General features: G+C 47.0%; 1 protein-coding gene and 1 pseudogene across 2 annotated transcripts; one reads left to right on the forward strand and one right to left on the reverse strand.

Annotated features, from left to right (window-relative positions):
• Positions 1–5,494: 5,494 nt before the first annotated feature.
• On the reverse strand, positions 5,495–10,658 carry LOC308527322 (small ribosomal subunit protein eS8-like; annotated as a pseudogene). The gene is made up of 3 exons: positions 10,560–10,658; positions 5,972–6,337; positions 5,495–5,744 (listed from the first exon to the last, which is right to left on the reverse strand). The product of its transcript is annotated as a small ribosomal subunit protein eS8-like (transcript).
• On the forward strand, positions 10,551–13,472 carry HILPDA (hypoxia inducible lipid droplet associated). The gene is given in 3 exon segments (XM_081101692.1): positions 10,551–10,855; positions 12,607–12,821; positions 12,824–13,472. Coding segments are annotated over 2 exon segments (189 nt in total). The 5' UTR covers positions 10,551–10,855; positions 12,607–12,673; the 3' UTR covers positions 12,865–13,472.
• Positions 13,473–18,463: the final 4,991 nt, after the last annotated feature.

An 18,463-nucleotide genomic window follows, 5' to 3' on the forward strand; every position in this document is an offset into this window, starting at 1 on the left:
GCAGAGGAGGGCGTGGTGGGGGCGGGGTTCAGAGGGACTGGAGAGGGGAGGATTCCACTGAAGAGCATTTCCTGAAAGCAGCTTCTGCCCTACTTGGCTGGGCTCAGAGGCAGCAGGGCAGCCCCCTGCCCTCCATTAGCCAACTGGGAGCACAGCCATGGAGTCCGTTGGCTGCCAGATGAAATGTCTGGGGCATCTGTGTCTGGGGAAAAGGTGCCAGCAGGCCAAGAAGGGGGAGAATGAGCCTCTATGTGCACATGTGCATAAGTATAGGCCGGTGTGTGTAGCCACACTCAGAAGAGGGGGAAGTAGGAGCTGTAATTATGAATGAAAACATCACAGAAATCAGGAGAACCCCATTGCCTCCCAAGCCCTCTACACCAACTTCCATCCCCCTAAGAAGACAGCAAAAGACGCCTCGCCTGCATCTCCTGCAGCCACTTGCCAAGCAGCGCAAAGCTCACTCCAAGCCTGGCTCGGTCAGCTGGCCTTGAGACAGGCCAATAAGCCAGGACAGGTGGGATAGGGAAACTGAGGCAGATGGTTGAACAAACTGGCAGAGCAATTTACAGCAGATACAGAAGCTTACCTCCCTAAAGATAATACCTAGGCCTTAATTGTATTTCAGGTCCAGGCCCAGAAAAACAGCAAAACCAAGGGGGGGATACCAAGATCAGTTACAAAGACTAAAAACCCCTACCCTGACACTGACCAAACAGTGGAGGCCACGACCCTGAAAACACACACCTAGGAAATGGATGAATATTCTGCTGAAACCTTCCCCTGAGAACTCCCCTAAGATTCCCTCCTGCAAGAAAGAAAGAAAAGCTTCAAGACAAAGGACCTAGTGCTCGCTCTCCCTCTGGAGAATAGCCCCCTCCATTCCTTTTCCCTTCTTCTTCCCGCTCTTCTTCTCCCACAGGCACACACCTCCTAAACTCTAGAGCAGCGGTTCTCAACCTGGGGGTCACGACCCCTTTGGGGGTCGAATGACCCTTTCACAGGGGTGGTCTAAGACCATCGGAAAACACATATATCATTACACATTGTTTTTGTGATTAATCACTATGCTTTAATTATTATATGCTTCAATTATTATATGCTTCCATTTGTAACAACGAAAATATATCCTGCATATCAGATATTTGCATTAGGATTCATAACAGTAGCAAAATTACAGTTATGAAGTAGCAACGAAAATAATTTTATGGTTGGGGGTCACCACAACATGAGGAACCGTATTAAAGGGTCGCGGCATCAGGAAGGTTGAGAACCACTGCTCTAAAGGATCCTAGGAGGTTTGCAACCAGGGGAGCAATGGGCAGTGGCAGCTCATCCCAGATTAATCCTCTGAACCTGCCCTGAGGCCTCCTTTTGCTTCTTCTGTGCTAAACCCTTCCTTGTTTTACTGTCCTCAGCTTTAATAAACATCCCCTCATGCTGTGAAATTTTTCCTGCATGAAGTCAAGAACCCGCATACTACCCACTGGCCCGAGGCAGACCCCTCAGGACCATGTCCCCTGTCTGGTAACAGCCTGAGTCTCAGAGAGCCCACTCTATTCAAGGACAAGAGGACCTAAAGGACTTCTCTAGGTCTTAGCACTGAATAGTTTACGATTCCATGAAGGAAGGAGAGCGAAGTGTCAACACACGGGTTTATCCTAAATTGTTAGATGGACATGACTTAGCTGACAGCATAGAAAGAGACACCTCTCTTAAATACATGTTTTAAGTGACTTTTCCTTTTGATTCCTATTACTTACAGAAGACAGGACTAGAAAGTACATAAGCCTTTACGGAGATAATGAAATAGGGGCTTCTTCAACCCAAATCTTTCCTAAGCTTTTTTATTAACATGCTTTTTCAGGACATTCCGTGAAATTGTTTTCTTCTTCTTACAACATATGCTTATAATAAAACATTTGAAACTATCAGAAACTATAAAACTAATTCATAATCCACCCCCCACCTTTAGAATTCCCACAGGCCTAGGCCCCAGGCAGATAGCGCAGTTGGTTAGAGTGTCGTCCCCATATGCCAAGGTTGCAGGCTCTATCTCTGATCAGGGAACATGCAAGAAGCAACCAATGAATGCATAATTAAGTGAAACAACAAATCAATGTTCCTCTCTCTCTCAAATAAATAATAGCCCTGGTCGGTGGTTAGAGCATCAGCCTGGCCCTCCCACCGAAGAGTTTTAGGTTCGATTCCCTGTCAAGGGCACGTACCTGGGTTGCAGGTTGCAGGTTGCAGGTTCGAACCGCAGCCCTGGTCTGGGCTCCTGCAGGAGGCAACCAATCAATGTGTCTCTCTCACATCGATGTTCCCAATGTTTCTCTCTTTTCCTCTCTCTTTCTCCCTCTCCTCCATCCTTCCCTTCCACTCTCTCTAAAAATCAATGGGGAAAATAGCCTCAGGTGAGGATTAATAAAAACAAAATAACATAAAATAAATAATTTTTAAAAAGAACTTCCACAGGCCCTAAACATACCTCCTCACATTAAAATATCTCATATTAAAAATTATCAAGTTGAAAAAAACTTACCACGTTGAGTTGAACTTTTCAGTTGATATGTTATCTTTTGTAGAGCTTTTAATAAATGTTTAATTTTAATTTTGCCTTTAGAAAAAAATTTGAAGACAATACATTTTGTTTTCCATATTACAAATATTTTGAGTTATTGAAAAGTCTATAGGCACCAGGCACTGGTTCCTGCTGTGACTAATGAATAAAAGGGTCCTATCTAGTGAAAAATAATGTTAATATTAATGTTTCTACTTAAGAGTATATTCTCTCTCTCTCTCTCTCATATGGCCCATTTAGTTTTTGTTTGTTTTTTTGTTAATCCTCACCCGAGGATATTTTTCCTATTGATATTTTAGAGAGGGTGAGAGAGAGGAGGAGAGATAGAGAGAAAACATCTGTGTGAGAGAGATACAACACATCGATTGGTTGCCTCCCACATGCGCCAGGTACATTCCCTTGACCAGAATCAAACCCATGACCCTTCAGTCTGCAGGCCAAGGCTCTAACCATTGAGCAACCAGCTAGGGCCCCATTTAATTTTGAATACTGTTTTTTCTACTCTGTATTGTTCATCCAGCATTTCCTAAATGGAGCCTGGGGATAGAGGTCTATGGTGTCTTCAGGACTCATATACACACACACCCACACACCACACTAGCTACAGCTCCTTAATGGAACTTCTGGAAACACACACTCTGGGGGAAAAAACACTTAGCTATAGCTCATTTCCCTCAGCCCAGCATTTCACAGGTAAGAAAACCGAGCCTGGAGAAGTGACTTGCCCAGGTCAGTGGTTAGTTCGCGCCAGAACCAGACTCAGAATCAAGGTCCCAGGTAGGGGGTGAAGAAGACACCATTTGCCTTGGCTGCTCTCTGCCCACCTTTCAGGGCTGGCTCTCCCTTCCCTGGGCACCCTCCTCGGGTGCTCTGAGCTGCCACAGCCCTTCCATTCCACTGCCACCTCCCACCGCCGCCGCTGCTCTTGACCCAGTTTCCCCATCCAAATGCACTTGACTGTTTTCCCTTCATTGCATATTTGTTGTTGTTACCATGTTGCACAAGCAATTAATTTACAAAACTTTAGTAAATTTTCATCCCCCCACCCCATTGTAAAAGTAACAGATGCGCACAGAAGAAAATTTGGGCAAAAAAGAAAAAGGAAAAAGAGGCTCGTAATCATATGACCACTGTTAAAATGTTGTTGCAAAATAAATACAAGTAAAATAGAATCAATCACTGAGCAACTGTTCTTTTTTTTTTTAATATAGCAGATATACAAATTTCAGTGTTTATTAATTCAATAAATATTTATTGAACATCTACCATATGCCAAGCACTGCTCTGGGTTTAGGTACATGGTAATTGGACAAAACAGTCCAAGTCCTTGTCCTCAAGGAGCTACTTGTAGTGGGGGAAGGTAGAGATGATTAACAAATAAATGTAAAATAGGTTTGCTGGTGTTGAACACTACACGCTAAAATGAAGCTGGGATGGAGAGGATGGGGGGTGCTGCTTTCCATAGGATCATTAGGAAGGCCTTCCTGAAAAATGACATTTTAACAAGGTCGAGAAAGGAGTAAGAAAGTGATCCATTCATTCATGCACACAAATGTCTGTTGGAAGCGTTCCAGACTCTGAGGATACAGCAGAGAAGAAAAGAGATATTCCTTTCTGGGCCACCCAATGGCTTGAAGACTGACTAGCTTAGGAAGGGAAGGAAGAGAACGCTACCCTAACCATGTTAATAAAGACTTAAAATATCTAAAATTAATGAATATCTATCCTCTTCCCAAATAAGACTTGTTCAACTTTCTCTGCTCACCACTGCCATCTTAGTTTAAATGTTGACCAACTTTTACTGCATGCTATTTCTACTGTCCCAAAGTAATCATTATTATGAAAATGGTTTTGAGTAGTCATAGTTTGTTTAATCTGTATGTTTTCTAAATGTTTACTCACTGTTTCTTCTTGCATCTCACTATTTTCTTCTAGGTTCAGTTTTCTTCTTAGGTACACGCTTCAAAAGTTTCCTTAGCAAGGGTCAGTGGCTAACTCTGTTTTTGTTTTTAAAGATTTTTTTAATTGACTTTTACAGAGAGAGGAAGGGGGAGGGAGAGAGAGAAACATCGATGTGAGAGAGAGATATCGGTCAGCTGCCTCCTGCATGAACCTCTACCGGAGACTGAGCCCACAACCCAGGCATGTGCTCTGACTGGGAAGCCCATCGGCAACCTCTCAGTGCACCAGATGACTCCCAACCAATTGAGCCACACTAGCCATGGCTCCCTGTTTTTGTGTGTCATTTGAAGATGTTTTTAATTTGCCCTCCTTTTTAAAGAATAAGAGCTTTATTCAGATTTAATTGACATACCAGAATTCACCTTTTTAAAATGTACAATTCAGCCCTAGCCGGTTTGGTTCAATGCATAGAGCATCGGCCTGAAGGGTCGCAGGTTTGATTCCAGTCAAGGGCACATGCCCGGGTTGTGGGCTCAATCCCCAGTAGGGGACGTGCAGGAGGCAGCCAATCAATAATTCTATCTCATCATTGATGTTTCTATCTCTCTCTCCCTCTCTGAAATCAATAAAAATATTTTTTTAAATGAAGTGTACAATTCAGTGATTTAGAACATATTTACAGAGTTGTGCAACCATCACCATTGTCTAATTTTAGAACATTTTCATCATCAAAAAGAACCCTGTACCCATCAGCTGCCCCTTTCCATTCTTTCCCCTCTCCCTCAGCCCCTGGCAACTAGTAACCTACTTTTTGTCTCTGCAGACTTTTCATATAAATGGAATCATACAATATGAGTCCTTTTCTGTCTGACTTCTTTCACTTGATCTATTGTTTTCAAGGTTCATCTGTATTGTTGAATGTATTAGTATTTCTTTTTTTTTCTTTAGTCCTCACTTGAGAATATTATTTCCATTGATTTTTTTATTTTATTTTTAGAATAAACACCTTTATTGTATGAGGTAAGACAGGAGGGAAGAGGATGTATTTGACTTCCCGGCCTTGATTTCCTGCAATTAGAACTCCAGTTCCTGGCCCTCTCACATAGCCATCTGCTGGGCCACGCTGCCTGGTCTGGAGAGAGGCAGGCAAGAAGCTCGTCTGCTGGAGTTGCCCCTCGAGAAGACTGCTGATTTTGGCGTTCTTTTTCCTTTCAACAGATTTCTTCTGAATTTTCTTTGAACGTTTTTTCTTTAAAATCTCTTCCTCGCCCTGACCGATTTGGCTCAGTGGATAGAGCTTCGGCCTGCGGACTGAAGGGTTCGATTCCAGTCAGGGGCATGTACCTTGGTTGCGGGCACATCCCCAGTAGGGGGCGTGCAGGAGGCGGCTGATCGATGTTTCTCTCTCATCGATGTTTCTGACTCTCTATCCCTCTCCCTTTCTCTCTGTAAGAAATCAATAAAATATATTAAAAAAAAATAAATCTCTTCCTCTTCAGGAGTCAGCTGGGCCCCTTCCTTGCGGCCCAGGGGCAGTGCACAGTGGGACTTGTACCACTGTCGGTACGATGTGCTGTCAATGAGCATGATGCAGCTCTTTACTAGGGTCTTGGTGCGGACCAGTTCATTGTTGGATGCACTGTAGGCAACATCAATCATCCTTGTTTTGCGAGTACAACACTCTGAGCCCCAGGAGAAGTTGCCCACGTCCAGCCTGAAGGCCCGGTACTTCTTGTTGCCACCCCGCACTGGGACTGTGTGTATGTGGCGGCGTCCAAATTTAGTGTTGCCAGCAGGGCGTCCCAGCTCATATTTTCGCTTCCTGTGGTAGGGCTTTCTCTTTCCCCTTGCCTGTGGCACTTGTGGCAGTTGTCCCGAGAGGTCCGCATGGGTCAGCACTGGCTGGGAAGAGCTCCATTGATTTTTAGTGAGAGTGGAAGGGAGGGAGGGGGGAGAGAGAGAGAAACATCGATGTGAGAGAGACACATCAATGTGTTGCCTCCTGGACCGGGATGGGCCTGTAACCCAGGTACGTGCCCTTGACCAGGAGTGGAACCGGGACCCTTCTGTCCTTGGCCTGACACTCTAACCACTGAGCAACCAGCCAGGGTACATATACAATGTATTAGTATTTCATTTTTTATGTCTATATAATATTTTTGTACCACATTTGTCTATCCATCAACAGTTGATGTACGTTTGAGCTGTTCCCACTTTTATTGGCATTTTTAAAGAAAGCTGCTATGAATATTTTTGTGTAAGTTTTTGTGTGAACATGTTTTCAATTCTCATGGTTACATACTGAGGAGTGAACTTGCTGGGACACATGGAAACTCTATGTTTAACTCTTGGAGGAACTGCCAAACTGTTTTTCACAGCTGCTGCACCTTTTTACCAGCAACATATAAGGGCTCAATTTTCTCCACATCCTCACCAATGCTTCTTTTCTTTTCTTTTTTTAAGTAAATAGCAATCCTCCCCCCCCCCAAAAAAAAAAAGAAAAAAAGAGAGAAAAACAATAAATAAATAGTATTCTAGTGAATGGGAGGGGATATCTTGTATGTCTTATCTTGTGAGTTTGACTCCCTTAGAGCTGTGGTCGGCAAACCGCGGCTCGCGAGCCACATGCGGCTCTTTGGCCCCTTGAGTGTGGCTCTTCCACAAAATACCGACTTCTGCACATGGGCCATGATGTTTCATTCGCACTGTACATGCGCACCTGCACGTGGTATTTTGTGGAAGAGCCACACTGAAGGGGCCAAAGAGCCGCATGTGGCTCGCGAGCCGCGGTTTGCCGACCACTGCCTTAGAGATGCTTGTCTGCGGGAAAGGAGAGGCGGAGGAGAAGGCACAGGTGTGTTCCTGGGAGGGTTAGAGAGAGCTGGGACATTTGTTTTAAGGGATTTTAAAGGCTGGGTGTTTTGGGGAGGATCTTACTCATCAACTTTAGGCTGATGCACCAAAATGAGATTTATTCTCTTAACTTCATCTGTCCTTGGACGTAGTTACTGGCAAATGGCACTAATTGGATTTCTGCTGTCTTTCTTCCTGAGTAGGGTGGTTTAAGCTATTTACACTCCGGATGGGGAAGAGAAGTGTAAACTATTTACTTTTAAATGTGCTTGGCTTAGGGAAGATAGGGCCGACTAGGTGGCTACAAACTGCTCTTTAACTATCTGTCTTAGTTTCCCTACTCCATGTGTCCTGGGATTTTCCTAGCTTCTTACTATCCTATAACCGGGGGAAAACGCCAAAAGTTTAAAATCAGGATGGATTCTGAGGAACTGACCCATAGCCTTATTCAAATTCATAAGAGCTTCAACAGGAGGGATTTACATACACAGGCAGAGCAGCTGCTTGCTCCCAGGGGTGGCCGGCCTGGAGGAAATCCACCCCCTCCCAGGACTGGGTCTCTTTTTTATATCGGGTTAATATCAAAACCATATGGTGGGGGGTCAGGTCGACCACCAGAAAGAGCAGTGCATTGCTGAGTAAGCCGATACCATCAGGCAGCGATCACACTGTATACATGCATTAATGTCCTCCTGGGGCCTGGCGGGTATCATTGGGTAGTATTCAGCTTTCTGGGTAGTCGGCCAAACCTGAGGCTGTAGAAAGTTAAGCAGTCACAGAAGCTTAAACAGACAGCCCAGAATTTTCTAGACGCCTTTACTGCGGAGCCACATTAAATCTCTAAAGGGAGTCCGCCTACAAACTCACTATAACAAACAGAACCTTAAAGAGGAGGTTACTGTGGAATTCCTGTGCTCACTCACTGAACAGAGGCTCAAGTCCCTCGTTGGGAGTTTTGTAGTCAATGATAGGGACTTACGGACGGTTTTCTATGTGTTGGGCAGAGTTCTCAGTTCTTCATGTGGGTTAACTCATTTAATTTCCAGGTAAGGACTGTTATCATCCCAAATATCAGTTGAGGACACCAAAGTACAGAAAAACTTTAAGGATTCGCCCAAGTCCCCCAGCGAAGCAAGGGATGGCATTTGGGACACCTGGAAGTGATTTCAGAGCTCGAGGCTCTCCTAGCAACAATGTGAAAGAAGAGTCACTGAAACGCGCACAAAAACAGACGAAATTCTAGGGTAACGCAGGGCCAAAATTCCTGCGGGCTGAGTAAAAAACTCAATTTCAAAGTGCCTGCCTGCCAGCACGCTTTCAACCCGAACTTTCTCATTTCCCGGCCTCCCCTCCCCCTTGGACACATGCCTGGCAGCCCGGGATGCCGGGGAAAGGTCGCGGTTGGGGTTGGCTCCTCCCTTCCCGCGCACTCAGCCCCTTTCCCGCTGGATATCCCGGTCCTTGCTCACGCACCCCCGCACTTCAGTTGCTACCCCGGGTTCTGGCTCACGCACCCCCACACTTTAATGGATATCCCGGTCCTTGCTCACGCACCCCCGCACTTTAGTGGATATCCCGGTTTCTTGCTCACGCACCCCCGCACTTTAGTGGATATCCTGGTCCTTGCTCACGCACCCCCGCACTTCAGTGGATATCCCGGTCCTTGCTCACGCACCCCCGCACTTTAGTGGATATCCCGGTCCTTGCTCACGCACCCCCGCACTTTAGTGGATATCCCGGTTTCTTGCTCACGCACCCCCGCACTTTAGTGGATATCCCGGGTTCTTGCTCAGGCACCCCGCACTTTAGTGGATATCCCGGGTCCTTGCGCACGCACCCCCGCACTTTAGTGGATATCCCGGGTTCTTGCTCAGGCACCCCGCACTTTAGTGGATATCCCGGGTTCTTGCTCACGCACCCCCGCACTTTAGTGGATATCCCGGGTCCTTGCTCACGCACCCCCGCACTTCAGTTGCTACCCCGGGTTCTGGCTCACGCACCCCCACACTTTAATGGATATCCCGGTCCTTGCTCACGCACTCCCGCACTTTAGTGGATATCCCGGGTTCTGGCTCACGCACCCCCGCACTTTAGTGGATATCCCGGGTTCTTGCTCAGGCACCCCCGCACTTTAGTGGATATCCCGGTCCTTGCTCACGCACCCCCGCACTTTAGTGGATATCCCGGGTTCTGGCTCACGCACCCCCGCACTTTAGTGGATATCCCGGTCCTTGCTCACGCACCCCCGCACTTTAGTGGATATCTCGGGTCCTTGCTCACGCACCCCCGCACTTTAGTGGATATCCCGGGTCCTTGCTCACGCACCCCCGCACTTTAGCCCAGCGCGCAGAGCCGCCAGTCCTCGAGCTCAGTGGACCTGCCAAGAGCCATCCGCCGCCCGCCAGCTTTGCCCTTGCCCCTCCCCTCCCCTCCCCTCCAGGAGGCAGGCAGTGAAGCCGCCGTCAGCTTTCCCTTCCACGGTGGCTTCGCTGCTCCTTCCAGGGGCCTCCCAGGACTCAGCTCTGAATTCAATCTGCCATTAGGCGCATTCAGGACCAAACGCCTATAGTTTGGGGGGTTGGGAGGGGAGTGCGTGGGCTCCCCAGCCCCCAAATCTGGGCATAAGGCTGGACTGGGATGTCTTAGCTCTTTGGTTCAATCTGAAAGCATCCTTAAAAATTTCCTATGGCCACCATTTTAGGTGAACAAACGGAGGCCAAAGTGACGTTCATGCGCAGTTAGACACGGACACCAGGGCCAGGCGAGTATTGCACATTTCCTACAACAATTGTGAGTCAGGAATTCACTATTCCCGGGATTTGGCATGAAGGGTGAGGGTGGCGTCTGGAATCCTGTTATCTCTAAGAAGTGAAACTCCTAGAAAGTCAGCTCTTCAATCCCCCAATGGAGAAAACTGGGGCTTGGGGATGGGGTGGTGGTCTGATGCGCTCCGCCAATGCAGGATCCATCCTCAGATGCCCACGCTGCATCCCATGCAGGAGGAGGGCCCTCGGATTGGGGCCCGTCCGGGGCGTTTTCCGCCGGTTTGGTATGGCGGTGGGGGGAATAAACTTTCTGATTCCTTCCAAGTTTCCTGCAGCAGGAAAAGCAGTCGGACATACACGCCTGATCTCTGCCGACCGCACAGACTCACAGAAACACGGTGCGTGTTTTTTAAAACAGCACCGACCAGGAGACCGCCCCAGACCACCCACCGCACTCGCCGGGGGGGCGGAGCCTCTGGCGGGGGCGGAGCCGCGGACGTGCCGGAGCGCGCGCGCGTGTGGACGTGCGGCAGCGTGCGGGCCCGAGTGCGCATGCGCGGGTGCCGGGGCCGGCGTAGTGTATAAGTGAGCGGTGCGCGCGGCCTGAGTGCGACTTGCTGCTGACTGCGCGCTGGTCTTCTGAGGTTCGTCTGAGTCGCCTCCTCGCGCTCCCGTCGGCCGACTTTCCTCCCGACTCCTGCACGACCTGCTGTTACAGCGAGCCGGCCGCTCCCGGCCCTTCGTCCTGCAGGTGAGCGGCCTCCGGGCTGCCCCAGCTCCCGCCCCACGCCCCCATCCTCGGCCTGCCTGCCGGGCCGCCACCTCCCTCCCCTGCACTGTGGCAGGGCCTTCTGGGGCTCCCCTCCTCCCTGCGCCCCCGCCCGCTCCCCACTCAGCGATCCAGCCCTGCGTTCCCCAGGAGGGGCCCTCACTGGGATGCAGGTGGCCCAGGTCCGTGCTCCCGGTGTTGGGTGAGTAGGCGTCGCTGCCATGCTCTCCCAAAGCACCTTGGCACCTCCTGCGCCACTGCCGGGGTTCTTGCCTGTTGCCCCTAAAGCCCCGAGAGGGCAGGGTTCATGGCTCCGGGGCCCCATGTGGCCCTTGTACCTTCCCGGGTGCTTAACTAGTTGGGGGTAATCAGGGTATTTTACTAAGTGAACTTGATAGATTTGACTTAGAATTATTTTGACCTTCAAAAAGCTTATGATTAACTCGAACCTTAATGAGATATGAGGGAGACTTCCCAGACAAGTTGCTTTCTCAAGGGCATGTTCCTTTTATTATTATTATTATTTATTGATTTTTTTTAGAGAGAGGAAGGGAGAGCGATAGAGATAGAAACATCAAAGATCTCTTGCCTCCTGCACACCACCTACTGGGGGGTGAGTGGCAACCCGGGCATGCGCCCTGCCTGGGAATTGAGCCACTGAGCCACACCTGCCTGGCTAGGACACGTTCTGATAGCCCCGGTGTAGGCCTCAGGACGGCACCCGGTGTCTGACCCATGGGGTCCGACCAAACCTGGGATCAACAACCTCGGTTCATGGGTTCTGTCTGGGAAAGAATTCAGAGCCAAGAACCAAACTGTAAGAGTATTTGATAAGTCTTAGAGGTAGAAGAAGTAATTCCTCGAAGAAATGAGTTGAGGAAATGAGTTAGGAGGTAAAGGAGCTTAGGAGTGAGGAAGCTAATGGTTACTGCCTGGGCAAGGAGGGAGAATGGGGAGGGGAAGGGAAAGGCCAGGGCGTGCTCCCTGGAGGGAGAGCCCATTGGGTACTCCCTACTAAGGGTTTTTAGGGTGGAGACTTTAGGGAAGTCCCAGGAGAAGATCGCAACAGAATATTCAGTAGTTTTCCAGGTGTGTCTTTTCTGGGGTGTGTTCTCTGCTGATTGATTGGCAGGCCCAGGGCTGGGGTGGTTCTCATTGCAGCTGGTCCTGCCAGTGGAGTCACTGGTTTTGTTGCTTATCTGAGGCATAGATGTTATCTCTAGGGAGGAAAGATCGGTAGGGTCCATATATGCTAGGGGAGGAAAAGTCACCCTGGGGGCAGGTCCCACCCTACAATTGATTGTGCGTTGCTAGGCAACGGGGGCTTTCCACCCTGGTGACCTGTACCTGGCCCATCTTCCTTTCTCTGCTCATGTCTAACTGCCTACAACAGTCCCTCTCTTACAAAAGGTCTCAGTTCTTCAGGAAAGTTTCTGGTCCCTGGACTGTGGCACAGGGATTGTGCATTGCAAGAAAGTGAAGGTTTTTACTTTCAGAAGTGAAGGTTTTTACTTTCAGAAGTAAAAGTTTGCTCGTGAAAAGAAACTCCTGGCTCCTCAGCCATGGAGTTTACAGTGTAAATATACTTGAGCTTCTGCTATGGAAAAACATCATGGGTCCCTGTATCCTGGCTGGCTGGGCTTCTCCCTTAGCTCCACGGGAAGATAGAAGGGTGATGGCAGATGCATGCCTATCCCAAAAGGCTCTAACTAACCTTGCCTCTCTTTCCTCAGGACCCAGAAGTCTGCCAGAAGCAGAAGGCAGCTCTACTGCTCTGCAGAGGAGTGGGATCCTTCAGCCATGAAGCATATATTTAACCTCTATCTCTTAGGTGTGGCGCTGACCCTGCTTTCCATCTTTGTTAGACTGATGGAGTCCCTGGGGGGCTTACTGGAGGACCCATCGCCTGGGAGCTCCTGGACCACCAGAGGTCAGCTAGCCATCACAGAATCCCCAAGAGCCTTCCAGAACATCCATCCAGAGGGGTGTGATAAGACCTCCCTCCACCAGCTATAACCTTGGAACACTTGGCCTAAACCTGTCCAGCCTGGTGTCCCAGTTTCCTGGGGAGGCAAGCTCAGCATCCGTGTTAGCAGAGAACTGTTACTAGGCCCTGGAAGGGCCCTTCCATCTGGATGCTTCTTGCCCTGGAAAAAGACTGCTTAATAGGCAGGTGTGAGTGGGTTGCCTATGGTTGTGGAATGGAGTGATTTCACTCTTCTCCCCAGAGTCTGCTGTGTGCTTTGTCCTTGGCAGCCTGGCTCTGACCTCTTAGATGAGGGCTTGTGCTGTGATTTCAGCTGTTGGGAGATGACGGTGTTTTCAGCCCTACTTCCTAAACCTCTGTGAAGAGTTCCTTTGGACTTGGGTGTCTTATGGTCAGTTTCTTTGTGTTCAGCTTCTCTTTCGTGTGAGCTCCTCTGTGTGTGGGTAACAGTTAAAGAGGTGTGACTTACATTTTTAAGTCCTCCAACTTAGTGTGTATGTGTTGGTCTGAAGGGGACAGTGGGGATAAAGCCCGCTCGAGACATGGGCATTATAGCCACCATGTGGCTTAAGTGAATTTTTCTAATGAAATAAAATTGAATACATATTTCCACTGTGTGTCATGTTGATTTCTGCCCTTAAAATTAGTGGTTAGGGAAGGGTCTTAATTCATAGATCTGAGGTTTAACACCTTAAAATTTAGGAGCATGAAAGTGCTTAAAACACTTGGTTTAAAACAGGTAAATGAATCTCTGAATTTGAAGGCAGGGGCAGTTGGGTCTGTATACATAGTTGTCTGAGCTTAAGCCAAGACTCCTTTATCTTAAAAAGAAAAAATATATCTGTATATATTTTTATGATTTAAGATAGGAAGGGAGAGCCCTAACCAGTTTGGCTCAGTGGATAGAGCGTCAGCCTGCGGACTGAAAGGTCCCAGGTTTGATTCCAGTCAAGGGCATGTACCTTTGTTGCGGGCAACATCCCCAGTAGGGGGTGTGGTGTGCAGGAGGCAGCCGATCAGTGTTTCTCTCATCGATGTTTCTAACTCTCTATCCCTCTCCCTTCCTCTCTGTAAAAAAATCAATAAAATATATTTAAAAAAAAAAAAGAGGAAGGGAGATAGAAACATCAATAATGAGAGAATCATTGATCAACTGCCTCTTATACCACCCCCCACCCCACCCCCACTGGGGCTTGAGCAACCGGACGGGAATCAACCTGACCGGATTCATAGGTCAACACAGCTGAGCCACAAGGGCTGGGCTACTCTCTTGACTCTTTCCCTCTCTAAAGAAAAGAAATGATTCCTTCCCACCCCTTCATCTTCAGGCTCTGGGGGAGAGAGGACTATCAGCCCAGAAGGCCTTGGGCTTTTTTTTTTTTAGGGGGAAGGAAGGGGAAGGGAAGGGGCAGGAGAGGAGAGTAGGGCTTGGGGAGAGGCCGCTGAGAGGTGGCCATGGGACAAGGTGGAGGGAGTAGAGCAGGAGAAGGGAGGAGGGGAAGGAGGAAAGGGAAGAGTCGGGGGAGGGAGGGAGAGCAGCGGCAGAGGCGTGGAGGCATGGAGACCGCGGGGCCAGAGGAGCAGAAGGCCTTGGCCTTTAAAAAAATTTTTTTTAATTGATTTTAGAGAGAGGAGGGGAGACAGAAACATCAGTTGCCTCTAGCATGACCAGGGAATGAACTCACCACCTTTCGGTGCACAGAATGACACTCTAATCAAGTGAGCCACAACGGCCAGGGCAGCCTTGGCTTTTTTATTCTGTACCTTGTCCACCAGAATGGCTACTCAATTCTGATTATTCAAGCTGGTAAAATAGCCACACCTCACCCTGTGGGTCTGGCTGGGTTGAGCGTCACCCCATGCACCAAAAGGCCACTGGTTCAGATTCCTGGTCAAGGCACATGCCAGGTTTCAGCATCCCAGTAGGGGGCCTGCAGGCCACGGCTGATCAGTGTTTTTATTTGTCCCCTTGTCCCCCATCGATGTTTCTATCTCTCCCTCCCTTCCTCTCTAAATCAAAAAGTTTTCAATAGCCATACCGCACAGATGATTGTTTCTGCTCTTTTCCAGGTCTAAGCAGTTTAGCCTGTTCTACCTATCACTCTTCCATCCCCACCCCATGCTGAAGCATGTCCACTCCTCTCCTATGGTATATAGAGGCATAGCTCAAATTTTTGTGGGTTGGGTTCCAGATTACCAATAATGCAAATCAGATGAACTTTTTAGTTTCTCAGTGTATATGAAAGTTATGATTGCACTGTACTGTAGTCTGTTAAGTATAGTAGCGTTATGTTTAAAAAGCAATGTATATATCTTAAAAAATACTTTAGCCTGGCTGGCATGGCTCAGTGGTTGAATGTCGACCTATGAACCAGGAGGTCACAGTTCCTGGTCAAGGCACATTCCTGGATTGTGGGCTCGATCCCCAACAGGGGGCAGACAGGAGGCAGCAAATCAGTGTTGATGTTAATGCATTGATGTTTCTATCCCTCTCTAAAATAAATAAAAACATTAAAAAAATACTTTATTGCTAAAAAGTGCTAACTATTATCTGAGCCTTTAGTGAGTCAACCTTTTTGTTGGTAGAGGGTCTTGTCTAGATGTTGATAACATCTGTGAAGAAAAGAAAAAACTTCAGTGAAGTGCGATAAAATAAGGTATGCACGCTCTTATCTTGGTGTGCACATCAATTTACATACGGTGAGTTTGATTTACTTTTGCCAAACGGTAAAAATGGAGCATGGTGTCTTCTGCCAAACCAGTTTTGCTCCCTGAGTGTTCTTAAGCTTAAGCGCCACTACCCTATAAGCCGATGGCTTGGGCAACATTTATTGTACTGGGGTTTATCAAGTATAGTCAAACCTTGTTTCTCCAATGTCTCCAGTCTCAAACAAGTCCGTTCTTGACCAAGTGTTCACAGAAAAAAAAAACTCAGTTGTAGACCAAAACTTAATTTTTGACCTAACAGCCCTTTGATACTGATCCCTCAGCATGACAAAAAAACAGCATGACAAAAAGCATCTCTCAGGCAATAGACAAAGGAGATAATCCTTTTGTTGCTGGCAGAAATTGAGGATTAGCACAACTTTAAAACAAAGAGGCCATCAAGAGTACTAATGTTGCTAAGGGTGTGAAAAGTGCTCACAAAACAGCAATTAAGTACAGGCAAATGAATAGGTAGGAAAACTTGTTGATTGGATAAGTGAAAAGCAGCTGGGAGGCAGGGATATATGAAAAGTTTGTGTAAGGCTAGTAGGATGTGGTTCAATAAGTTTAAGGAAAAAAGTGTTTATAGGTTAAACAGTACATTAGACATGTACATAAGAAAGGTTAAAACTGAACCATTTGAGAGCCTGGAGAGGATTAATTCAATTTACATTATTTCTAATGGGGGAAAACGATTTGGTTTTCGAACAAATCATTCTCAAACAGCCTTCGGAAATGAATTAAGTTCAAGAACTGAGGTTCCACTGTATTTCCAATTTTCAGCTTTCCAGTCCCTGGTCCTTTGCGATCAGCTGGACTTATAGGACTCATCTTTTGGTAGCGTAGTACATAAACATATAGTTGGTATTTTGTCTCTGACTTCAGGCAGTTTCATATGCCAGTAGCTGTCCTTACTAGACATTTTCTTAACTTCGATATATTTTCTCATTCAGATGCTTCTGACTAATTTGAGGTATTTTGAACTGTTAACTGGCGAGCTAGCTATACCTTACGTCTCTTCCCCAAGCAGTTTAGTTTAATTGAAATGGTTTCCTGGGTGCCACAACCATATCCAGGCTTTTGCTCTAAAACTGATTTTCAGCCCTAGCTGGTTTGGCTCAGTGGATAGAGCCTGTGAACTGAAGAGTTCCAGGTTCAGTTCCAGTCAAGGGCACATGCCTGAGTTGTGGGCTCAGTCTCCAGTAGGGGGCGTGCAGGAGGCAGCCAATCGATGATTCTCTCTCATCGTTGATGTTTCTATCTCTCCCTCTCCCTTGCTCTCTGAAATCAATAAAAATATATTTTAAAAAATAAAATAAATAAAAAATAGATAAAACTGATTTTCAATCTTTCTCATTTCATGGTACATGTAAACTAATGACTAAAATTCTGCAACACCTCAAAAAATACATTTTTTGCTGACCTGAAAAAAAAAAAGTATAATTTTTATTCATTTACACTGGACTATTGTTGTGTTGGCTGCTATCCATTTCTTTATTTGACTATCGAAGGGAAAAGAGGTCAATGCCCCTGACAAAATAGGTATGGCATTTTTGTTTTTGTTTTTTTTAAATATATTTTATTAAAAAATAAAATAAAATATATTTTATTGATTTTTTACAGAGAGGAAGGGAGAGGAACAGAGAGTTAGAAACATCGATGAGAGAAAAATATCAGCTGCCTCCTGCACACCCCCCACCGGGGATGTGCCCACAACCGAGGTACATGCCCACAACCAGAATAGAACCTGGGACCCTTCAGTCTGCAGGCTGGCGCTCTATCCACTGAGCCAAACCGGTTAGGGCGGTATGGCATGTTTTAAAAATCCTTGGTGGCGTACCAGTGTACCAAGGTACAACCGTTGAAAATTGCTGCTCTTAAATAATTTGCTCAGAGGTTTCAACAACAGACGTGATGACCATACCATTGTTTTAATCTTTCCTACAAGTCGTTGTCCCTGTTTGCCTAGCCAGGGGTATTTTCTGGGATGCAGGACTTGTGCTAAAACTGAGACACTTCTGGGCAAACCAGGACAGTCTCTCTACCTACAAAACTGAGTTTGCATTGGTGTTTGTCATCCCAAACATTTCTGAATTTTATCTATTCCCAGTTAGGGATGAGAGGCAGTTGCTTCTGAGAACCCTGCAGGATCACTGATTTTCTGTAGTCTCTCTAGATCCCTTGTGCCTGCTTGCAAGCTCGTCAGTTTTTCTCTGAGCTCGTCTTGTGGCACTTTGTCAATAGCAACCAACAGTATTCGATTCTCTTGTTTTGTTTTTATTAATCCTCACCAGAGGATACTAGTATTTTTCCCATTGATTTTTAGAAAGAGTGGAAGGGAAGGGGTGAATCAGAGAAACATCAATATGTGAGACACATCAACTGGTTGCCTCCCACACACACCCCAACCAGGGCTGGGGATCGAGTCTGCAACCGAGGTACGTGCCCTTGATCGGAATTGAACCCAAGATCCCTCAATGCTCGGGTGGATGCTCTAACCACTGAGCACCGGCTAGGGCCAGTATTCAATTCAAGCTGCTAAAACTTGTTCTCCTACTTGTAGATAAATTAGATTAACATATGTCTTGTAAGTTACTGCAGGCAACGGTTTTATCAAATACTCTGCTACTGTATAAGATGGGTTGCCATCCTTCCAGCTTCCAATAAGATCGCTTTGCTGCCTTCCAGATAAGTTAGTCACACATACTAGGGTTTTGTGGTGCGTTTTTTTTATGTTTTTTTTTATTTTTATTGCAACACTGCCCTCTAGATTCCAATCTCCGTATCAGTCAAGGACAGGCTAGGTTAGGTTATGCTGCAGCAACAACCCTAAAATCTCAGTAGCTTAAAACAACAGTTGTCTAAGGATGCACTTCTGCCGGGGTCCAGCCCCAGCA

The sequence above is a fragment of the Myotis nattereri genome, assembly GCF_964212035.1.
Source record: "Myotis nattereri genome assembly, chromosome: 11".
In the NCBI taxonomy this organism is placed as follows: Eukaryota; Metazoa; Chordata; class Mammalia; order Chiroptera; family Vespertilionidae; genus Myotis; species Myotis nattereri.